The sequence below is a fragment of the Mytilus trossulus genome, chromosome 4 (genome assembly GCF_036588685.1).
Source record: "Mytilus trossulus isolate FHL-02 chromosome 4, PNRI_Mtr1.1.1.hap1, whole genome shotgun sequence".
Lineage (NCBI taxonomy): Eukaryota > Metazoa > Mollusca > Bivalvia > Mytilida > Mytilidae > Mytilus > Mytilus trossulus.
This window is the reverse complement of record NC_086376.1, coordinates 93,254,606-93,280,405: the sequence shown is the minus strand read 5'-3', so window position 1 is coordinate 93,280,405 and position 25,800 is coordinate 93,254,606. Positions and strand designations below refer to the sequence as shown.

General features: G+C 31.7%; 1 protein-coding gene across 3 annotated transcripts; it reads right to left on the bottom strand.

Moving 5' to 3' along the window:
- Positions 1 to 36: 36 nt before the first annotated feature.
- Positions 37 to 24,479, bottom strand: LOC134716346 (zinc finger protein 608-like). 3 transcript variants are annotated; one of them, XM_063579282.1, is made up of 6 exons: positions 24,284 to 24,479; positions 17,116 to 17,745; positions 7,436 to 7,583; positions 6,305 to 6,392; positions 1,356 to 4,858; positions 37 to 221 (listed from the first exon to the last, which is right to left on the bottom strand). In XM_063579282.1, the coding sequence occupies exons 2-6, from the start codon at positions 17,539 to 17,541 to the stop codon at positions 145 to 147; spliced, it is 4,242 nt and encodes a 1,413-aa protein (XP_063435352.1). In that variant the 5' UTR covers positions 17,542 to 17,745; positions 24,284 to 24,479; the 3' UTR covers positions 37 to 144. The 3 variants fall into 3 exon arrangements, with proteins under 3 accessions (XP_063435352.1, XP_063435351.1, XP_063435353.1); XM_063579281.1 differs by lacking the exon at positions 24,284 to 24,479 and adding an exon at positions 20,736 to 20,939; XM_063579283.1 differs by lacking the exon at positions 24,284 to 24,479 and adding an exon at positions 20,736 to 20,939 and having other exon boundaries at positions 17,266 to 17,745.
- Between the last annotated feature and the right edge of the window lie 1,321 nt (positions 24,480 to 25,800).

Sequence of the window (25,800 nt, the reverse complement as noted above, 5' to 3'; positions counted from 1 at the left end):
TTTTTTATTATTTATTTCATTTTGTTTTATTGCTTCTGCTTCTACTAGCTGAACATAATTTTGCATAGACACACAACCTAACAAGTGAGTCACATGACATGACAGGGGAGATAACACATGACATGACAGGGAGATAACTGTGGATTATGGTGGATATTGAGGATGTTGGATAGAGTTTCCTGGTGGTACTTGTGTCTGTGAAGGTGGTGTTGGATAAATTGCTGCAATAACAAAAGGAAATACATAAATATTTAAATTAGCAATCAAATTTATGGAAGAATTTACATATTCATAAAAGCGTTTGGAAAGAAATAATATGAGACATTTCGTAGACATAGATGTGAAAATCAAGTTTACTTGTTTAAGTGTTGGTTTTTAAACAACCAAAAATATCTGCAAAAGCATTATCAGCCACAAATGCCTATTTCTTTGTTTACAATATCTAATAAACAAGTGTTTATTTTAACAATAACTAATAAGCACAAATAAGTTAACAACTACACACTGATCAATTGTGCATGATTTTATTTTTGTCACATACACATTGTAAATGGTGTCACAATTTTTGCAATATCAAAACTTGACATTTGTTTCTTTCCCTCTTAATTGGCTTTCAAAGAATGTACTGAGTATCCACATTCTATTCTTTGCAATTGCTTTTCTTTCGGATGGTTTTTAAATTTGTTATTTCCAAACATTTAAGTTTTCTTTTTTTTATGAGTGCATCCTCATTGTTGAAGACCCTGTAAAGACCTCGTCTTTATTTTGTTTCTATGGTTGTTTTGATGATTCATTGATTTTCATTTGATTTTTTTATTACATCAGACTGCAATAATTTATTCACTTGTTAATTTTCTGCGGCGCTGTAAAACAAACCGGTTTGATTTATCTTTTTGTCATGTTTGTTTAGTTGCTGTCTCATTAAATATAAACTTTAAATACAAAATGAATGAAAAAATGTGTGCACGAACGAGTCAAATAAACCAGTCGGTCTATTTGAAATAACATTTTTTAGGAATACATCAACTTCTTGTGCCAGTCATTAATTTCTAAAAAGACCAATTACATCAAGTAAGACCCTTTATATACATGTAGGTTCAATGTAGGACAAAAAACTTAATTCATATAGTATTTTCACTGACCCCCCTACCCCCCTCTTAACTAAACTTGGGAAAAATTGATTGACCAATAAGGATATATATAAAATGTCAATTAAACAAAACTTGCAGCAATTTTGACCCCCACCCCTTAACTATTTGAATTAAGTTTTTTATCCTTCATTGATTTTTTGATGACATCCCTTAGGTATAAATCACATGTTTTTTAAGTTAAAATTGACAATTGGTTTTACTTACATGGATAATGATATACTGGATATGCTGCCTCTAGTACATGGGTATGATGATGTGTGTGAACATGTCTCTGTGTTGGTGGTGAACTAGAGTCTCTCAGTTTATCACCCACAGATAACGGTAATGAAATCGGTTTATCACTCTTAGTCATGTTAGTTGTCACAGGTGAAGCTGAACGAGATCCCGCTTTCCCTTTCTCTTGTAATTCATGAATTTTATGACTGGCACTAGTGTTTGCTTGTGTTGTTATATCAGACTTCTTTAAATCCATTTCAATAGGTCCAGCTTTAGATATGGGGACCATCTTTTGTTTTTCATTGTCACCTGGATAGCTGTTCATTTGTGATGGATGGATATAATTTGTAGGATAAACCATGTTACGATATGGATCGTATGGGATATGTCCGTATGAGGTTGGTGGGGACTGAACAAACTGACTGTGATAGAGGTAGGGGGAGTAATGAGATCCAGGAGACTGTGATAGTGATGTGTGAGGACTGGAGGGTTTGGAATATTGGCCGATTTTGGATTTTGGAGTATCTACACTACTACTCCTATTTTTGTCTGAAGGTGTCTCTGAATTTTTTAGTTTATCAAATGATCCTTCATAATTCTTGAATTTATCACTTTTGTCCATTGATCTTTCATCTATATTTTTAACTTTCTCCGATGAAGGAGTTCTTGTTCTTTCTTCACTAGCACTTTTAGAAGACATACTTAAATCTGGAGCTGAATCGCTCCGATCTTTTAGTTTACTGAAAGGTTCTTGTTTAATAGTTACATTTGGCACTAGACCTTGTGGAAAGTCTTTTGATTTTTCTGAAGAGAAGGGACTATTATTACTTGACTTATTGCCTACTAAATCCACTGGACGAGGGTCAAATCGATTGTCACTACCTTTCTTTTGCTCAATCCTCTTTTGATGTTCTATATGCTTTTGTTCTTTGTACATTTGCATTCTCCTAGCTTGTTCCTCACTCATTTTTCCCTCCTTTTGTCCTTTCATTCCTTCAGGGTTTTGCTGCTCAAAGCGAATTTTATCAATATTTGGTTTAACATCAATTTCTTTAGAACTTTGCTGCCGATTGTCATTTTGTTGCCGATCACGCACTGACTTTTGGTCTTTTTCTGACTCATTGATACGTTTAGTATCTGTATGAGGGAATCCACCAGAATATTCACTAGAGAAATTATGTGGTTTATTTTTAAATGCGTCACCACCTGGCCACGGGCCACTAGCCAGAGATATGTCAGTAGTGGATGATCGACTAAGTGCACGCGGAGACTCAAGATCAATAGGAACACCCTCCTGATGCATTCTCTTCTGTTGTTCATCAATCATTTTCTCAAAATGCTGCCGATATAATGGGTCATTAGCCATCATATGCATATGATAATTGGGATCTAAATAAGGTCCATAGGCTGCCATATACTGATATTGCTGCTGAGGGGGTAGACTCTGTAGTGCATACATTTGCTGTTTAACCCATTGCTGATGTTGTAATTGTTGAAGTTCATGTTGAGATAACTGCTGTGATGAACGATCGACTTTATCACCGATATTTTCACCTGTTTTATCGTTTTTTGATTCGTCTATTTTTGATTTATTTTCAGCACCTCCAACAATTTTTAAATGTTCTGATGGAGTGCTCCTATCTTTAACACTTGGATTTGTCGGAATCTTTTGAATGTTTGATCCAGGTGATCCTTGAGCTGCAGGTGACAAGAGGTATTGTGATTGATTGTAATAATTCCCATACGGAATTCCGTATTGATTTAAAGGTTGATTGTCCAGGCTCACGCCTGGGGTAGCACCTTGTGAATCTTTGAGTTTGACGATTTTCTCATCGGTAATTTGTGGACTAGCACTTTGTGCCGGTGAACCAGCCTCATTTGCATCAGAAATGTCAGAATAAGCTGGGCTCTGCACATCATCATTTATATTTGATTTATTGCTTTCATTAGTAATGACTTGTAACGTTGGCGTTACTTTCAGAACACTTGCTTCAGTTCGTGGAGTATGACTGAGATCAACAACTTTTGGTTGCGGCTGCACTTGTCCCGTAATAACACCAACATTTGGTGGATAACAACTTTTGTCTATTAATGCTCCGGGTTTTTCTTTATCAAAATCCAATGGCTTACTTATTGGCATGACCTCCTTTTTAATAGATTCCAGAGGTTTTGCCATTATTGGTGCTACTTTTATCACACTGCTTGTTTCACTTTTCTTATTGTCAGGCTTCATTAATTTTGCAGCTGCAATATTTGGTAACGCTCCATTTGCGTCCTTATCTTTTAATTTCTTCTTATGTTTCATTTTCTTTTCTTTTAACTCCTTTAGCCCTATCAGATGCTGATTAACAGCAGCCGAATCACCCAACACTGTTGGTTTTGGCTGAATCGGTTGAAACTGTGTCGTACTTGATACATGTGTATGTGTGGTAACCGGAGCTAAATTTGTATGCGTCACTGTCACATTAGTTGTTAAGGCAATCATATTTGAAGGTGCTATTGGCCTACCCATCACTTTCGGTTTTATCAATTTTTCAGTCTTCCCTGATGAAAGTTCATTTGATTGTGAGTTTGTAGTAATGGCAGCGAATGTAATAGGTCTAGATGATTGCATTGGACTAGAAGAAACTGGTGTAACATTCACAACAGGTGGATTAACAGTAGTAGGTGTAGGTACCACAGTGGTTGGAACAGAAGACAGATTTATTTCTGATTTAACTTTAGAACTAGATATTACTGCATGGAAAGAATGCCCTGCCCCAATTGTAGGCTTTGTCACAGTACAACTAGGTGAATTTGTTGAAATTGAATTCTCTTTCTTTAAAGATTCATCAATATCCATTTTGGTAACTTCTGCAGTAGGTTTTACTGTAGGTTTCACAACATTAACAATGTCAATTTTATCAGAATCATTACTGTCCCCTTTCTTATTGTCCATCTCATCAACACTATCTAAATCAATCTTGAGATTGTTTGAGCTATTCTCACCGCTCTCTCCCATATTGCTATCCATATCTTCCAGCATAGAATCTTCAGTATTATCCATATCACGTGATTCTTCATCGCCCTCTAAACCAACGGCGCTATGGGCGTGAGATTGGTGATATCTTAATCCATTCATGTGACGGTACTTTTTCTTACAATTTGGCTCGGGACATTCAATAAAATTTGGCACAGGACTTTCACTACCGTCTCCAGGAGTTCCACGAGAACATGAACGGCTACGTTTTACTTTGGCATTATCATTAACGGCATTCTCCATTTCTACAGGTCTTCCTTTACGTTTTAATCCAACAGATGACACAGATATATCAGACTTAGCTGGACTAGAAGGAGCAGTAAAGGTATTACTCCCCTTTCGTCCTTTACGTAAAGTTCTTCCTTCCAGGCCTTTCTCAATAACTGGTGTACTGTTTGAACCTCTCCCTCGTTTAGCTCTTCCTTTTGGTGTTCTAGCATCCATATCACTAACAGGTGAATCACAATTAAACCTAGAAAAGAGGATCTTTCATATTAGTCATCAATGTTTTATATGTTTGATTTATGTTAAAGTTACATGTCTTTTCTAACAAAACACAGTTGCTACCCACAAAGATGATCAATGTGAAGAAATCATTGCAATCTAAATAAAATTGAGAATGGAAATGGGGAATGTGTCAAGGAGACAACAACCCGACCATAGAAAAAACAACAGCAGAAGGTCACCAACAGGTCTTCAATGTAGCAAGAAATTCCGGCACCCGAAGGCGTGTATATCTGTTGTCATTTAACTCAAATTGACAAGAATAATTTTTCACATTATACACAAGTACAATATAACCAATAGACTGCTTACAAAAGTATAATATAATCAAAAGCCTGCTATCCTATCTCATACATATGTTTATAGATAATTGAATATTTTATAGATAAATAGGAGCAAGGCAAGTTTGGAAAACTTGTGTTGCTTCCTAACAGATTAGTATGTTAAAAATTTCAATTATTTTCAGCACAAAGCAAGACAACTCTTAATGTATTTAAAAATGACTGGGAAATATCTATTTTCTTGAATTTAAGGAAAATACATTATTGGTAAATTTAGGTAAATACAAGAAGTAAAGAAGCTGCTTATTGGTTATAGGATTTAAAAAAAAATCTTTATCTATTTGATCTTTAGAGACATTAAATCAAAACAATATGTGATCTTAATCTATTATAATTCTACATACATGTCATGCATGTATAAAATATTAAATAAATATGACGCTTTTGTTTCAAAAATTCGGAAAAATGGATCCCTTGCATTTTCAGTTCATAATCGAAAAAATACCGATACAAAAATTACCTGACGTCACAAATAACCAAAAGACATCTGGAAAACATAGTCTTCAACAATAGGAAGGAGTATTTATAACTTGATTTCTATAACATTGGATTTATGAAAAATTACCAAATTTTAACTTGCCATGATAGGTTCTTGTGGTAAAGAAGGAAATGGATACAAGTCTAGAGCACATGAGCTCAAAATCAGGTATTGTTTCAAAAGAGTTTGTGTTTCTTTAGTTTTTTTTTGTGCTAGTCTTTTCTATTGTTTGTCATTCATATTCTGTCTATTTTTAGGGTTAGAAATTCAATGGTATATAGTGATGTCATCAGGTGAGATGAGACATTTACTAATTCACTATTGTCAGTTGCCTCTTTAACTGATACATACAACTCATCAACATTATTGAACTGGATTAACATAGCGGTGCCATTAGCAGAGAAATAGTGGGTAACTTTTTCTAACCCCTTAACTTAACCCATGTGTTAATGTTTGGGTCATGTTGCTCAATTGTTAGTTTTTAGTGTATTGTATTGTGGATAGTAATTTGTCTTTGATGTTTTTTTATTCCACCTTGTTCTAGTACAATATGTATGTAGGTAATTTTCATTGGAGATTAATGCTATCCCCTTACCTTGGTGGTGCCCATTCATGTTTAGTAGCATCCAAAAGAGTACCAACATAGGTCTTGTCTCGCCAAGTTACATTCACTACTAATACTCCTGAAAATACATTACATATAAAACATTATTTCTAAATCATTACTTAAAATGAACAAAATGTTAGTATCTCATAACTACTTCTACAATGCTTTTTTTTTTTTTATCTTTCTGTTATAATATTTTCAGTTAGAAATCTACATGCACTAGAAAAGTGAACTTTCTGGTGTAATAACTTTAACACAATGTTGTTGGCATTATCTAAACATTTTAGAAATTTTATTACGAAATATAAACTTGAGAATAAAAATGGGGAATGCGTCACAGAGACAACAGCCAACCTTAAAGCAAACAGCCAAAGGCCACCAATGGGTCTTCAAATCAGTGAGAAACTCCTGCACCTGGAGGCGTACTTCAGCTAGCCCCTAATATCGTATCTTCCTTTAACAAGGGATTTAAACAGATTATTTTTGATTTTTTTTCTCTATAAAGTATAAATTGTTGAATTAAGTATCTTAATGTTGTCCTTTAATCTAAATACCGATAAATAGAGACAGGAAGTTGTGATGAAAGCCAACTCACCATGCAACAAGGATAAATAGATTTTAGCCTGAAGTTGAATTTCAGTATTTCCTTTGATTTTTCTTATTATTCATTTAAAGAGATTTATTTGATTCAAATATATCATAAGCTCAATTACTATTTACAAATTACAATCCCTGTGGGCTATTACAAATTAATAATATAAGCAGTTGGTCATTGCTCATGGACATGTAGCGATCTTATCTCTAAGATAACTTGCTTCAAACATTTAAGTACTTCTAAGCTGTTATATTGTCTGATTGATGTATACTTTATCTCTTTCAATCTCATTCAGATACTGTGAATTCTATCTTTTTGTAAGTATCAATTTTAATGGATTGGTGAATACTTTCATTTTCATGGTTATTGGATGTGTGGTTTTGCCAAAGTCTGCATATATGTTCCTGTTGAAAATTTTCCATTTTACAGGGTAACCATGAAATCAATGAAAACTGCTATCCCAACAAATATCAATGAATCCACATTATAAGACTTGATATAAAATGACTTCTGTATAATTTTACCGTTTTCTGTCTCCTGCCATACAATGCCTTCCAAGAGGACATTAGTCCCTGGTTCACATGGTCCAAGACAGTCGGGATCTGTAGCCACACCAATGCTACAAGCATCCGTCCCCACATGGCTTTGTGAGATTGAGGTAGATGAGTCATTCTGTAAGAAAAAAGATATGGCATCAGTCCCTGGTTTACTTAACTTAGTCAAATAATATTATTGACTTTTGTAGCTAGAGTTACAAAGACATCTAGAGCCATCTTGAAAAGTAAAAGATCACATCACTATAACATAACATGGGTTTTCCTTAAATTATGCAAGGATGCAGGATTAAAGGGAAAATTAACTGTTACATTCTGTGCAGGTCTTTGAGAAATCATCATGTTGGCTCAAGGCTGATTGTTATAGAATACCTTGTGATTTTTTGTGTGTGCAATATTTGAATGCCAAGCGTAAAACAGTCTTTTTGTTTTCCATATTCATGTAACAAACTTGCAATATTTGATCATATGTCCTTCTGACATGAATAGAGTCTTAGACTAAATTAAATCTTGATAGAATTGAGTTTACTTAGAAACCCTGCCTGCATGTGCAAATTTATAGCTATTCCCAATTGATGTTTGTTCAAGACAGCCAAATAACAGATGCAGAAAATATCTTTTCCCCGTGTATAAATATTACCACATCTAACAGCCTTTATATTCACATAGCCAAACAACTTTCAATGACTACTACTACTGTATTTATCCAAGACAATATGGTATTTATAAACATTTCAAATATCTTATCCTGTTATTCTGAATTCAAAAGAGGTTGTAATAATTATATAAGTACATTATGTGTATCTGGTGATGATCAAACCAGATGATTAGATGTAAGTCTCTAATCTTAATCCATTCCTTAAATCCATGTCCAAATCAGACATCATAATGAATTAAGATTTGGGAGATGTTGATTTGTAGACCAGACCTACATTAGAGAACAGAACGTCAATAAAAGACCCGAGACCTGACAATGATCCAGGTCTAGCATGTATGCACTAGATTATGAGAAGATTTATGATATTTATTGTTTATATCAGATCTTGTTTCCTCAATCTTAAGTTCCTGTTAGTAAATTTATTGTAATAATATACTTATTCATAATTTTCTGACAAAGCAATATTAGGGTACTATTTATAAATTTAACTGTATATAGGTCAGCTATTTTACAACTAAGCAACCCTGGACTGTTAGTGTACAAATATACAGGCATAATATTTGAGCACAAGAAAGGAGACCTTATCTACTACATCTATATAGCACAACAAAAACCTTTAACTGCAATCAATTTAAAATAAGGAAATGTGGTATTTTTGCCAAATGAGATAACTACCTTCCAAAGATGATAATGAAAACTAAATAACTACAGCTATCTAACAGGTTTACAACCAATAACAACTGGCAAGAGCTGTAGGCTGCAGATTTTCTTTACTATTCTTTAACAATGATTATCTTTACCAACACAAATATTAATAACATATGCACACTTTTTTCATTGAACATGTTGAATGACGCTCTTCAATTTGCATAAAATTATCTTTGAATGTGTTTAACAGCTGGAAGAAGAAACAGAAAAGAAAGATTTAAATTATGGACCAAACCCTGAAGAAAAGTTGAAATGTGGACCTGAGAACAAGCGATATAAAGGGACAGTCAGCATGACATTTTATAATTTTTGTTTATCACCCCATGATGTTCTGGTGTATTTGTGCCTTCAAAATTTCATTACAACTTTACATGATGAAAAAATGGAAGTACTAGTACCAAAATTATCAGTTTGTGTCTACAAAGGGCATACCATGTCTAGTCATTATATATGCACGTAAATCTGCCATTAATTAAATACATGTTGATCTTTTAAACATGTTAAATAGATGTGTACTTTTATAAATTATTCTATGTCAATTTGCATATTTTATTGCAGGTTGTTGTCTCATTGTAATGTACAACTCTTTTGAACTTAAATTGATTTTTAAAGGATTGATTAAAAGCCGTAAAGAAAACAAAAGATGAAAACAAAATGCTAGTAAAATTTGTTCACAATGAAAATTATTTTGCCTTGAAATAAAATACTTTCCTAGCTAAAGGATGAACCTGATGAAAAGATTGTGTTCAACTTCTGTGAATCACCTTTATATAAAGTAGCTTAACAATACATTATCTTGTGGGCTATACCAGTGTGTGGATTATTTGTCACATATGCTAGTTGGGTTTAATATCAAAAAGGAAATGTGCATACTTCAATCCAGATACTTTATCCCTTACTGAAGTGTTTGTTCAGGAAATACTACAAGCACATACTTAAATGTTGGTGTCTATGCAGTGGTGACAAAAAGGATATTTGGTATTACTTTCCACAAGGAAAGATTAAACAGACAATTCAATGAATAATATTGTTTTCCCCATCTGATTTCCCCCCTAGACATCCTTTCATGTGCCAATTCACCTCCATAGATTTTAACAAATCAACAAAATGATAGTAAAATTAAAAATAATTTGCACTTTACAATGCATACTTCTGGCAAATTGAATGACATTAATAATGGCAATTATAAAATTGAATAAACTCTCCTGTAGAGTTAAAGACTTATTACATGACAAGAATATATGACTTGACCACATATATGTACATGTATGGATCAATTACTTAAAGAATTTGACACTTTGAAGGAGGTGTAACTAACAGGTACAAATTATATGTACTGTCACATGTATATATTCTGACTACCTTGACGGATTATATCAACATGCTTTTACATGCAAATTTATCGTTCAATACTAAGTATACATTTATCATTCATGCTCTTCACAAGCTAGGATTACACCAGGAACGATTTTCTTTGATAAATAATGACCTTATGACCTGTTCATATTTATCAAAGAAAGTATCCTTCGAAAATTTAAATTAAATAAACTAGAGAGCTCAGAAATGCATGCCGGTGCTGCTCCATTAGTGTATATAGATATATGGCAAAGTTTACGTTTGGAGAGGGAAACCCCTAAAATGTTTTGGCTCAAAAATAAAATAGGAGGTGCATTAGTTACTTAAGAATCTCTGAATAATTTATTGTGTCCATTGGTTAACATGGTTAATGACAAATAGCAAATAGAAAGAGCAGATGGATAATCTTAACTGACTAAGTTTTACAGACTTTTAAAAAAATCCTCATCAGAATTGGCCATAGCCAGAACTAAGTGTTCTTGTAAATGTCACACTTTTAGAATACTTTTACCTATGGCCTTTAATAAGCTTATCATATGTAATAATTTGCATACTAACAGCCGACCCTGCAAGACCCTTATGAGTAGTCAAGGTTGTTAATAACTCACATCTTCATCAAACAAACATGCTGCAATAATATGGACTTTTTAACAAACTTAAATTTACGACTGTTGTACATGTTAATTTTGTTGACAGTGAAACTACAAAAACCTTGAATATTTTTTAAAATCAATAAAGACATAAATGGCTAATTTACAGTGAAAAGCAGAAATTTCCTTCCAAATGTTCACAATTTTAATTTTCATTACAGTTATATACTTCCAAGGCCAAATACTGGAAACCATAAAGTGTATAAATACATTTTTTGTATGTTAAAAAAGATGGTGATTATTACAGAAAAAAATCCTCTAAACAGATATTAGCCCATTAAGTAAACAATATCATTTTTAAAATACCTAGCTCATTCATGTCAGTATCATGTTTTAGTCAGTTTAACCTTGTAAGTATTAAACCTCACCATAAGCAATATATTTCAAAATTGTGCATAACCTTATATAGAAAAAAAGATCATGTGGTATGATTGCCAATGAGACAACATTCCACAAGAGACCAAAATGACACAGAAGTTAACAACTATAGGTCACCATTATGGCCTTCAACAATGAGCAAAGCCCTTACTTATTTATACATCAGATTTGCAGGCCAAAATTACCAGAAATTTCAATATTCATCCAAAACTTATGGTAGTCACTAGCTTGATTTGTATTCATTTCATTTAAATTTTAAAAAAAAAACAGCCTTCAATTTATAAAATATTCACCTTTTTAGTAACGTGTTTATCCCATTTCATTTACACTCATCACATAAAATTGGACAATTAGACATTATCCCCAACCTTTGAGTAATGGATTTAAATAGTCTGGAAAAGTTGTCTTTTAGTTAGTAAGTTAAATAGAAAGACTACAATAAAATAAAAATAATTTTTGAACAAATGATTTTTACCTTAAATCTTTTATGAAGATTGATGTGTTCCTGTCAAACAAGCTTAGAATGTATTTGTTAGATAATCATTTGATCATTATCTCACAGATGAGACAGATGTTTGTTGATGTAATGTACATGTTCAGGCTGAGCAGTATAAATGGTGGATAGTCACCATACATGTAGACCACATATGACATAATGGTAATGGAGAAAAGGGGCATTGGTGGGTGTAGGCCCCCTTTAAACTTCAGTCGTTTCACCCCCCCCAAAAAATCAGTTCTCTAGAATTTCACCCATTTTTTTTTATCTCAGAAATCAGTTCTTTTAAATCATCTTAAAAGAAATTATGTTATAGAAAACTATAAAAAGAAGCGGCAGATCAAGCACTTTTTTAAACAGTTTCCCAAAACAATGTAAACGGATGCCATATACTATACATATATACAGGACAGCTTATAACCATGAGAACAAAAAACTTGGTTGCCACATGGTGGTATTATTCAGAATAAAACCTCCATGGATGCTATTGATTATAGAACAATTAATTATAGAGTTATAATACAGTCAGGGGAGTTACTTGTACAAGTGATTTTTAAAATCACTTTCTCAAGTGATTTTTTCAACAAAACAAGAGTTAATTCCCTTTCATTACTTTTTAAAAATCACTTCTACCAGTGATAAGAAATATATTTTTAAATCACTCATTCAAGTGATTATTATTGTTTGGAAAATTTTCAATAAGAAACCAGGATTATCCCTCTCTTTCAAAGAACAATATCACAACAGGGGTCTTCTTGACATTAGATAACTATAAAAAAGGTAAAAATAAATAAAAAAATAACTTGTAAGCCCTGAGTAAAATTTATTTTCTGAGCAAAAAATAGCATTAGAAGTAGTACATAAATTACTTGTTTTTCATAAAACAGAGGTTTCAAACCACCAAAACTTAAAATATAAAAGACCATTAATCAAAAACAATTATAGCTGAGTTTGGCGGTAATATAAGCATTGTCTATATATGTTTCATAACATTTGGTTGAGGCAAATTTAAGTTAGAGAACAGAAACAAATTTTTGGACATACAGACAACATGGACAAGGGTAAAATTTAATGGCCCTACGTAGACTACAAATGGGCATAAAAAGGAACAGCAAGAACAATCATAAACTGAAAATGCTTTGACCAAAAACAAACACAAACATTTTAACCAACATTTGTAGAAAACTAAAGACCTGAGCAGTGATAAAATAAGATTTTACAGGTCATAATTTTCTAGTGAAGTAAATGGAATACAATCATTCATAGTATTGATCACTCTTATAAATAAAAATAAAACACTTCAAAGAGTGTCTTTTACATACATTTTGAAATAATGTAAATCACTGGTACACATGATTTTAAATCACAGCACAGAGTGATTTCCATTCAATTAGAATGTAAATCACTTGTGGAAATGATTTTAAATCACTTGTTGAAATGATTTTAAATCACTTGTAGAAATGATTTAAAATCACTTGTGCAAATGATTTAAAATCACTTGTGCAAATGATTTAAAATCACTGCACAGAGTGAATTAAAATTGGTGTTTATTTCTGATACCAGCAGTATTTTCAATTAATTTCTAGATGGTGAAAAACAGATATATAAAAAAAAAAAAAAAATTTGAATTTAGAAAAAAATAAATTTATATTTATTAATCAAATCAAACATGTCAAATGTTTGTAAATTGTATAATTTCAGAGTGCTGAAACAAAATGTGTTTGTTTGTTGATGGATCAAAACTTCTGATACAATTTATGAACTAGATACCTTATTGACCATTTATTTAAAGTTTGAAGGTATTTGGCACAGTAGTTTCAGAGGATAGGTTTTTGAAATAGTTTATGACGACAGACGCAAAGTGATGACAAAAGTTCACATGGTGCACTTCTGCCTCAGTCACTTAAAAAGGGGGAATGAATGGAGTGACTTTTATTTAATGTTCCTTCAGAGTGATTTCAATAGAACACTGGTAGAAGTGATTTCTGATTAGAAACCCCTCCCCTGTTAAAAATCCAATATCAGAATATTAATCTTTATTTAATGACAAGGACTTATCATTGATTCAACTCTGTAACATACTTTAGTCTTTTTGAGGGTTGAAACAGAATGCAGAGGTCCTAAAAGTTGTCAAATTTTGCAGGCCTAGAGCATTTCAATCTTTTTGTCAGAATATAACTATTTCAACAAATTCAAATTCAGATAACTTCTTTGTTGTAATCAGGTTCAGCAAGGGGTCCTGCTGTCCAGCACAATATCATTTATGAAGCAAAAAATATCAATCAGATCAAATCTATATTTTTTATGGCCCACCTACAATAGTAGAGGGTCATGATGTTTTCTGGTCTGTGCATCTGTCCATCTGTCTGTTCCGCCATTCGTCTTTGTGTCTGTTTGTACATTAATCCCGCTACAGGTTAAAGTTTTTGGTCAAGGTAGTTTTTGATGAAGCTGAAGTCTAATCAACTTAAAACTTAGTGCTTCCTACCATTTATAGCACACAAGGTATGTATAGCCAATTGACCTTGTCAGTGATCATGGTGATATTTACCAACAAATCCAAACACTTTTACAGTGATGATAATGACTTCTTTTTTCCCTGAATTTAAATGATGAATCTGGAAAATGCATCACTGGGTATACAAGTAGCTGACTTATATAAACCCTAAAACCCTAAAACCAAATCCTTGGCAAGTAGTTTCTGACAAAAATGCAATGCAATTATTCATGGTACAGACAGACTGATGGATGGACAGACAGAGGTAAAACAGTTTACCCCCCAAGTTTTTAAAGCAATATTCAAAGCTATAGCTAGGGTTTAAAATAATAAAAATCACTTGTACTCATAATGGTTTTATCATTGCACAGTATGTGACTTTCATTATTGTCAAATCCTATGTTTTTGTACTGCTATGCATGCTTTTTCAATAAAAAATTGACATCACAATGCATTTTTTATACTTTAGGAAAACCCATGCATGAGACCTGAGTATCAATAATAATGAAAATCACTAGTACAATTCTTTCAAATCATTGCATAAAAAAATACAAATCACTTGTACAAATGATTTTAAATCATTGCACAGAGTGATTTACATGAATTAATATAAATCACTTGTACAGATGATTTCAAACCACAGTGATTTTCAGTAAAAGTTATGGTCAGATCATATGTTAACAGTTTTCTTACTTATGAATTTGTACAATGCATGCTTTTGCTATTGAAATTGTGATGTCAAAATACATTCTTAATAGTAAGAAAACCCATAAGACTAGGATAAATAATAGTGTTAATCACTTGTACAAATGATTTAAAATCACTGCACAGAGTGGTTTCTGTGATGGTACAAATGATCTTACTGCACAGTGATTTTTAATAACATGCATGAATCTGGATGTTAGATCAATAAAAACAAAAATGCAGACATTGCATTGATGTACAAGATCTTCAACAATAAAGTAGCCATCAACAAAGAAGTGTGCCTCCTATTAGACCAACTAGAGTATCAAGCAGGGGTGGATTCAGCCATTTTAAATAGGGGTCCAACTATGTCCCCATTCAAATGCATTGATCGACCAAAAAAGTGCCCCCCCCTTTAGATCCACCAATGTCTAGACATACACAACAGCATAAACGCAGGGTACAAACAGCAACCAAAGACTGCAGAAAATGGTCCTTCTTTGTGAACACCACAAGACTGGAACAAGCTTCCCCCGGAGATCGCTACAGCCATGACAGCAGTCATCAGTGAAGGATCCAGAATTTTTCATAAAGGGGGCTCCAGTCATGCTTCAGTGATCCCCTATATAATCAAGCAATTTTTTCCGACAAAAAGGGGGATCAGGCCCTCCCCTGGATCCACCTATGGTCATTTGAGACATTCAAAACACAAATGACCAATCTCACAAAATAAAGATGAACATTTGTCTTTATCCTGAATTAACCCTGCAGAACCAAGTTCCCAGTATATATAGAAAGTTGAATGTGAACAGTATACACAGAAAAATATGTAAATTATTTGTTTACCCTCTTTGGTAAAAGAACATTATCTTGGCATGTAAGTTGTTATGGAGTTTGTTTATAAAGATCTGCTTTATTAAGTCTGAATTTATCAAATAAATATTTAATATTTCCATTTGCAGTTTGAAGAAATTATGAAATTATAATAAATCAAGAAGGCACACAATGATTTCATATTTATATTATCGTGCCAAAAGTTTTTGACATTCTGAAAAACACTTTTTTGTTTGAACTTTTTAAGTCGTCAGGAGTTAATCCCCTTTAAATTAATTTCAATCCCAAAAATCACTTGCTGAAATGATCTTTTGTATCTGAATAAAAATATCACTCATCGAAGTGATTTAAAATCTTCAGAAGGTCCAATTTTCAAACCACGCAAGTAATGGTATTTCTATCGAGAGTACATATATTTTTCAACGTCGAAATGTAGTTTAAATGTTGAAGTTTATTGGAAAAATATTCACAGTATCAGCAAAAATCTTATAAAATCCTCAGACTATAAATAATTCAAGGCTATTTTTAGTCATTTTCAGGTAATTTTGCAATTTCTTTATTTTGTCAATGTTTGCAGTGTTTCCCACCATATCTTTGGAAAACCATGTGGTTTAGGAAAAATCTCACAAGATTACAACGAGCTACAAATTGGGGGACATTCAAATTTTCAAGTTTTTCTACCTATAGCTATGTTTCTAAGCAAAAATAAAAAATCACTCAAATAAGTGATTTAAAAAATCACTTGTACAAGTAACTCCCCTGACTGTAATATAGTTATACATGTATATAGGGGAACAGGTGTAGTACTATTTTTAGCCTCTAATTGTCTAAAGCGATTGAGCCATGCGAGAGCCATGCACACATGTAAGCTACTATAAGGTATTGTACTATACAGCCCAACATACTTCCTCAGATTCAACATCATCTCTTCACTTCACTTTAATCTAGGTTAAATAAAATGACTAAACAATTGCCAGCTACTTATTCCACAATTACTACATAGAATCACAGAACCAGCTTAATATTCAACCCCTTCAAAAGCTTAAGTAACTGGTAGATTTCAAAAAGCTTCTTAAAATCTGAAAACATTGATAATTTAAATGGAAGTGAACTATGTTAACTGTGTGAACCAAATGTCCATGAAATCTAATACTAACACTGCCTAACATGAGGTCCCATTATCTTTTTTTTTAATATCTTAAATCTGTATTTCTTAGCAAATTTAGGCTTAATTTAATCTATTTTATCTCAAATTATGCAAATATCCAGAGAGTTCTGAGTTATATCTGTCAGAGATATCGGTTTTCCTATTTTTGCATTTATTTCGAGAAGTGAAGAAATGACGAGTACAGAATCTTTGGAGCAGCAGACGGGACAAACAGTACAAACCTTTTCAACTTTGACTTTTTTTAAGGGAAAGCCAATGCCTTCATCTTCTTTGGCATCAAAATCATATGGGTCATCTGTTTTACTGGAATCGGCAGCCGGTTTAGAATCCAGCGAGACTTGAGAAAATGCAGCATCAAGAGTAGTACTCACTGAAGACATGTCCGATCCCTTCTGGACTCTTTCTTTTATCTTTTCCTTTTTATGTATCCCCTTGACCTTGGGTGACTTGTCACCAGATGTATTCTGTTTCACTTTGTCCATTTGAGTTCCGTTTGCACTGTTACTATTAGATTCGTTTGTAGACATTTTTTCAGCTCCTTTAACAATTTCGTGTTTACCATCATTCTTTGTAGCATTTACATTTTTGCGTTTTATTTTCATTTTTAATCCTCTGTCAACAACTGCATGGTGTTCTGCCCCGCTCATCGTTTCTCCTCCTCTCCTTGTTTACCACGGTCAATGGGAGAGTTGGAGTGTGGGTGTAGTCAAACTTCCATTTACTGCTGAACTGTGCCATTCATTCAAGTTTAAGTCTGCATAGCAAAGAGTTCTATTGTACATATATATGGTAGATTCACCATCCACAAAAAATCTTTTACACAAACACTATCTTTTTTTTACCATGTTTATCTGAAATAATAAAATAACTTATGAAGTATTGACTTCAAAATGTGAACAACATGTCAATAGAATTATAGAAGAAAATTTGAAAACAAAAGGATATAATAAATCCTAAAATCTTATTTTTATAATTGAAATTCAGGACTTGAGCACACAATTTAATGTGGTAATGTATTATGTATGATTTATATAACCATCACCTTGTTTTTGTAATTGCAATTTCGAGTTTTTTAATATTTTGTAACCGTAGATTTTCAAAATGTATACTTTAAATAAGAGAGTCTTTTATTTATATTTGAAAGCGTTTTTTAATAACATTTTCGAAAGCATTATATGTTAATAAATCGTAATAACTAGTCTATTTTTCAACCATCAATGATTCTTAATTCTTAATTTACTGTAATATATGCAGAGGCCTTGAAACATATGCATACATCAGTAATGTAATAATGGATTACAAAATTTGTTATCTTTGATTAACGTGCATCTAAATTTGTAAACAAAGATTATAAAATTAGTAAAAACATTTTGGAATAAATCAAATTGATTTGATAACAAAGAACATTAATATTCCACATTAATGAATTGATAGCCAAAATTTCGTGAAAACAGGTGAACAAATTCTTGGATTTGTGTCAGATGTTCAAAAAAAATAACCTCTTAAATTTATGTATGAACATTAATTAAAAAAAATGTCTTCAACCATCTGAAGTATTTGTAAGATTGCAGTTTTTATGAATGGAGCATTTGAAGTACAAGTGCAAGTCTTCAAAGGATACACATAATCCATTAACCACAAATTACATATAATCGTGTAATTACGTATACATCTGTACTGTTTACCCAAGTCTGATTCCCAACATATGATATTAAAGGCAAACAGCCATCAAAACCAATCAGGTTTACCTCTGACTGAACATTGAGAAATTAAACAGTCAGACACAGGTTTTTAAGAGATCAAACAAAGAGAGAATTGTGTCGAGATTAAATGTTTTTGGTATGGGAGGGTGTCATCTGTTAATGTTGCATAGAGAAGTATTAGTTTAAACAAATAAATGTTATTTAATCAGATATGAACTTAGATAACTTATCTTAATTGTATGTAAGAGTATGATTACTTCTTTATCAAATTAACCTCAAGTTGGTGACATATCAACAATTTATAACTATTTCATACCTGTATTACACAGGTAAAACTTATCAAGGTGTGAATTTCAGTAGTCAAAACTGTGCTATTCACTACTGCATGTAATAGCTGTCTGGGTGTTCAAAATCGGAACACCACTTTTAACAATTTGAAGTAGAAAATAAGTCCTGCTAGCATTCAAATCTTTCTCATCTATGACCAAAGACCAGATAATTATTGGTCAAAGGTCATATGGTAAATAATTTTGTTTCAATATTTGATTTTTGTATAAATGTAAATAAATTGATTAAATGAACAAGTGGACTTTCAAATAATCCCCCCAGTTCATGTTGATTCATGTGAGGAGCAAACAGAAAATCTGTGAAAAGACTGAATATTACCGTGACCAAGCCTTTTTAATACTTCAAGTACAAAAGTCACTTTTTATTTAACGCTACATGTACTATTAAAACTTATGAAATAACACCTTTAGGGAATGTCAGCTAATTTGAGTGACAGGTTATTACATATCCCATGGAAGACTGATGATTGATTTAATGACTAGGTATTTACATTCATTTAGAGATTACATGTAACAATTAGATTATTGGTTTAAATCCGAAAAAAGACAACAATAGGATTGAACTGTGCCAGATCTTTCTACTTCAATAGATGAAAATACTAAATCAATTAAAATTTTAATAATCTTAAACATTCCCTGCCACAAAATCAATTATGTAACTCTATTAAAAGTTTAATTAACACGGAGTAACATAAATCGTAACTTTAACTCAATATAAAATGTTAAGACTTTCACTTGTAAAGATAAATACATGTTGAATACTGCAATGCAGACAGTTTATGGCTTCAAATGCATCTAGGGGATAAACTTGGAACAACCATGTCAGTAAAAATAACTGGGATAATTAATAACTTCAATTACCCAAAACCTAAAAATCTTTACTGACCTTACTTGTAATAGCTAAAGAAATCAATAAAGTACAAACAAAAGATCTCCGTAAAAGTTACCTGGTTGAAGAGGGATACTAAAAATCAAATTACCGCCATTTTCCCAAATAGCTTAATTTTAAAGGCCTTGTTGACATGTTTTGTATAGCTTTGTCAGAAATTACAGTCGTTTGAAAATGTATAGAATACAGTACCTTTAATAACGCTATGAACCTTTAATGCCATAGTTTGTCACACAAGGGATCATTGCCTGTATTGTTCAGATGACATGCCGATTTTTTTTGTTCGAAATGTTTTGATTTAAATCGTATTCTCATTGCAATATTTTATTTACCGAAATGAATGAGTTGTATGGCTGGAGAATTATCAATATATACTGGATAATCTATTTCAATTTAACAGGAAATTGATGGGAAGCGTATTATAAATTGTGAATTAACTTCAATTGATCATTGAGTGAAATATTACTTAAAAGGGTATTTAACAAAAGTACTAGGATTTAAATCAATTTACTGAATAATCAATGGTTATGAATGTACCGTGAAATCCTTTTTTATCTCCTTTTAACATGTTCTTAACACTTTATCTTAAAACGTATAAAAAATAAATATTTAAGGACTGAATCATAATTTCCGTTTTTTCACACAATTCATTTCTTCTAACCACCAAATTTGAAGCTTGCGTTTTTTCTTTGTTTCGAATTTTTTTTTAACAATATATCTTAGTCCAAGGTTAAAATAACAAATCTATTCCTCACCATGCATTTACATCAATAACATTTCCCTTGCCGATTTCTCTCACAAAGATGACTGTTTAAATCCCTCTTTTGAACCTGTCTAACATGATATACCATGTGGCATCAAGATAATAAATCTATAATCAAACTTTTATCTTTTGTACATACCCCTTGTGATACACACAGCTATAATAAATGTTTATTTTACTGTCCAAGAAATTACTATAATAGCCTCCCTATGGGCTATCTGAGGCAATGTCATTGTTAAAAGGAAAGGTGTGCAAAATCGTTGTGTCCATACCTATGCCTCTGGCTACACAAACATAAGACTGAGATAATATACAAGTCAGGTGGTCTAATTGTAAAGGTAAATAATTACAACAAACATTTTTCTCTACGCTTGATCAGCACGAGTGAGCATATTGAAAATAAAAAAATGTTTTTATAATATTATGATATAACAAGCTCGTCTATTTACAATGGACAAATCTTATCGACTCTTTAAATTCAATAAAAGATTAAATGTGTTAGGGTTGTTATAAAAAATAGAGTGATAAATTCTACAATATAGTACAAGATATTCCGTTTATAATACAAGATAAAGTATTTTTGAATTAAAGAAAAAAAAAATTGTTTCAAGTTTATTATTTAAATTTCAAAACATTTTAATGATAATGCGAGAGAGAAAACGATTTATAAAAAAATGTGATAAACTTGTAAAAACTGGTCAATCATTGTCATTATTTTTTCACAAACAATAAATCCTGGAATGAATAATAAATGACCCAATAAACATTCAGTTAACATTGAAAAAGAAAAATTTCAAGACCAATGATTTCAAGAACAATTTTCTTTAAGCTTTCATAAATGAAATGTAGTTTAGAAAAAAATCTTTAAAACCAGAAAATGATTACTTTCCCCTAGCTGGAAATTATATTACCATGAGTGTCAATTTCTCGTCATTAACAGCTCCTTTATCAATAGCATCAGACAGCTGCAGGCAATTGGCAACTTTCATAATCAGTGGTAGAGCCAAATGCTTTGTTATGTAGATTAAACTATGGGGATACTTTAACAGACTTTATTGAATGTTAATTTGATTTGTTATAGTCATATATATATTATAAAATTGTTAATTTTTGTATAAATACAGGAACTTACAAAAGGATATTGATTTTTGAAGTTATTGATTCCTGAGCTACAGTACATAAATAATCAGACAAGATCACTAACACTATGGCTAACAATTTGAAGGAGTGAATGATGACTTTAGTTTAATATGCATGATTGGACATGCACATAAAATACAAACTAATAAATTTGCATTTAGTTGCACATTTGGTGTGTTCTTTTTTGAATTATTTGTTTGTACAGCTGCAATGATAATGCAGTTGTATAATTCCTGCCCATAAATATATACCCTGAAGTTACATGTCCTGCTAACAGTAGGTCTCTAATTAGTTAAGGATGATTAGACTGTTCTAAACACAGGAAATAAGATTACACCATTTCAATGACAAATAATGCTTGTATTGTGGCAAATGATGTGTGACCATGAAATAGATCTAACAATATAATTCAATGTGTTAATCACAATTTGATTAGGTAAAATCACTAAGACCCATCTGTAATGAAAAGACTTTTACTTTGTAACTTTAACATGTGAACTACTAATCTGGGGTTTTTAACAAGACTGGTATTTAAAATTGATCACCTTCTAAGTTTAAACCTAACAGTATGTGGGCCAGGTCTTAAACATAAAACTCACTCTTCTTTAAATATTGATCAAATGTGTTCAGATTATTTATTTATAAATTCTGATACCTAATGTATCTGAACATGTTGATAACAAATTTATATTTGCTAGTTTACTGTTTTTTAGTAAAATTTCATTAAATTAAATGAGAGTTCAGGGAGTAAAAATCAATCAATTTTAAAAGGAACACGTTTTTAAGTCATTAAAACATTCAGATCAGTTTCTTCTTGTTAATTCCAAGGGAGAAAACTCAACAAATGTAAATGACTTCTTTTTCTTAATCGATTGATCATCAATTGCAAGCATGAGAATTCATGGTAGCTATATACGGATTTTGTTTATAAATACATGTGTACATATGAAATGGATTACCAAACGTAAGAAAACGATTTGTTTAAAACAATACTAAACAGGAGGTGAAACATAAATTTGTACATCTATAGAAGAATCAATATGAACCAACCAGCTGTTTATTTCAGGATTTCTATCTAAATCATCTGCAGAACTTGCAACTTTCCAAGACTATTTAGATTCTTAAATTGAATACATACATAACACATTTTATTCCATACAATCATTCCTCATTGAATTTGTTATCAATCTTCCACTAACCAGTTTAAAACCATTCAATTCCCATACATGTACATGAATATTGTTTCCATTGAACCAATCAAACATTATCAATACTTTTGATCTGCTACAGACTTTTAAAAGCTGTGAAGACCTTTAAATGCCAAAAAGTCTAAAGTCAACATTTAAAGAAAATGAGTTGACCTTTTTAGAAAGCAATAAAACCATAAAAACGTGTAAACAAGTTTTTCGGGTATATTCTTTTTACGAATCCTAGGTAGGAGTGTAAAATTTGTTACATTAATGTACAACTAGACTCAATGCACATGTTCAACAGTTGGCATGTTGACATTTCACTTGTATCCACTTTAATTATAGACATATTAACATCACATACTCTGTCTCTTACCAAAATAAAAAGAAAGATTAAACCCAACCATTTCCAGATCAGAAGCCAGGAATAAACTATTTTTTTTAGTGTTCAACGTGATGTTGACCACCAATATGATTATGTCATATCTTTATAAATGATAATCAGACCTAACACAAGTCTGTTTTTCTATCTTATCTCTATCCCTGTTGAGCCATTGTTTTGACAATCTTTACATATTTCAATTTGATACTTGTAAGACTTATTGCCCAAAGTCAATCTTTACAATACATTTTTGATCTACAAATTGAAACATATGAAATAGCAAATTTGTGATATGCTGCCAGGATAGAGCTGTTCAAATATGCAACCAATATAGTACGCAGAAATAAGTTTAAATACACATAATATAAAAAATGAACTTTTACCAATTCTTACATATTACAATTAACTTTCCAATTACTTGATAATCAGTCAATTATTGTTTCCATCTGTTTATAAGAACATCTTCCCTGGTATTAGCTGTTAGGACCCAGACCAGAGACATACATAACATAAAATTATTTTATGTTTCTTGCTTGACTATGGTCAATAATGCGAAAAACAATATTATAAAAAATAAAATTATCCAGTTTATAAGGCCAATATACAAGTAGGTTTATCATAATATCAAATAATAATTAAATAAACTTAAAAATTTATAACCTGTCAGATGTTTAACATCATAATCACATTTTTTACAACCTTGCAGTTGTAATCTGGGGCTCTCGGAGGGAGACATTCAACAAAATAATAGTACACAAACATAAACAATAACCATTTTTTATCCTAAATATTTCAGTTGTGTATTAAAATGGCTGATATGTCTTGCCAGCGTTGAAGGGTTTTGTGTAAATACACATGCCGTGATTTTATCCATGCCGACTGAGGCATGATAAATGGCCGAACGATCGTATAAACGACCGGAAAGACTTGAAAGGCGTTGGTTTTTGATGCTCTGCACTTGTCATAAACACTTACCATTAATGTTTATACTTTCTTTATCCAGTAAACTACAACATATATTCAAATAGATGACAAATTTTCAGGAAAACTATCGTAAATTTTACTATGATTTTCCTTTGTTCGTAGCTTCGCCTACCATCTATAGTGAAAGGTTGGTCAGTGCTGAATGGCCAAGGAGAAATTCTGTCAGCCAATCAAATCGCTAGTTTCTCGCTCACTGAGAGAAGGCCAAAAAACTTGTTCTGTGTTTAGCCATAGGCCGTTCTAATAAATATCGATTTTATTGTATTAAATCATTCTTTTATTGTTCAGCGTTATAACCGATTAAACATTTAGATGACTGAAATTAGAATTATAAATTAATATACAAAATTCATTTCTCAATTCAATTATTACTCATGCAAAAAAAGAAATAAAATAATTTAACATGAGAAATGGATAATTTTTATAAAAAAAAGACTTAGAACAAAATTAACATCAGCAAATATATATGTTGGCCAGAAGTTCATTTGGTACCCACAGTGAATTGGCTACCAAGTTCAACGCGACGTTTTAACGAGCATTTTCGTTCTTCATTTCTGTAATCTAATAAATCATGTAAGATAACACAATTATGACATCAATCGCCACTGGGTATATGATAATCTCAAAATACATCATTTCTCTTGTCCGGATTTTAATATTTTTTTTACTGAACTTGCATGAAATATTTGCCACTAGACGTCATGAGCATAGGATACAGTTGTGATCCCAGGGAGTTTTTGCCGGGTAACGAAATTTTTCACCAATTCAATTAAGAAATATCTAAAAAAAATATATATATATATATACATACCTTCATCATGTTCATGTAAGAGAAAATGGGGTCTAAATTTTATACTTAAAAGTTTTACATTTTTATCGTTTGGATATACATACCTGAAAATAAAGACACCAGCGGATTTTTGGTATAAACATTTGGAAAATCTTCTGTACACAAGTATGATTTTTGTATAACTTTAATTCTTTGAAATGAAGTTATTGTTTATGTATATCAACGTTGCTGGATTTTAGAATTGTCTGCTGTATACATTTCTAATTAAAAAAAAATCGTCCATGATTTATTTTTTTTATTAAAATTTGGTACAATTATGTTATCAATCATGAACAAACTGTAAGTCAAACGTAAATGGAGATGGAAAAAAAATCCAGACTGGTCTTATATCTCATATGAAAAGGGGTAGCGGAGAGAATCCACCCTTTTTGAAAGTCAAGAAAATAAAAATAGCACTGTTTTGGGCGATTTATCCTGTAAAATTCGTAAAGTGACTTAGTCGTCCAAAAAAACATAAACTTCAAATGTCAAAAATTACGCCCCATTTAAGAAAATCCGGTATAAACCCCTAAAAAAAAACGAGATTATATATATAGATACATTTGTAACTTGTATTGTTAGCTTCTTTAAGATATTGTCTTTAACTCTCTGTGTGTTATAAGAACAAACTCAATTAAACATGTACATGTAATTCATTTGTGATTGTTAATATGATTAA

Bases quoted from the DNA above. Each gene is read 5' to 3' on its own strand.
- LOC134716346 (XM_063579282.1), bottom strand. From the start codon at position 17,541: ATGAGCGGGGCAGAACACCATGCAGTTGTTGACAGAGGATTAAAAATG. The intron at 7,584-17,115 runs GTTTGTACTGTT...TTTTTCTTACAG, and splicing joins AAAAAGTCAAAGTTGAAAAG to AATGACTCATCTACCTCAAT. The intron at 4,859-6,304 runs GTAAGGGGATAG...CCTCTTTTCTAG, and splicing joins CATGAATGGGCACCACCAAG to GTTTAATTGTGATTCACCTG.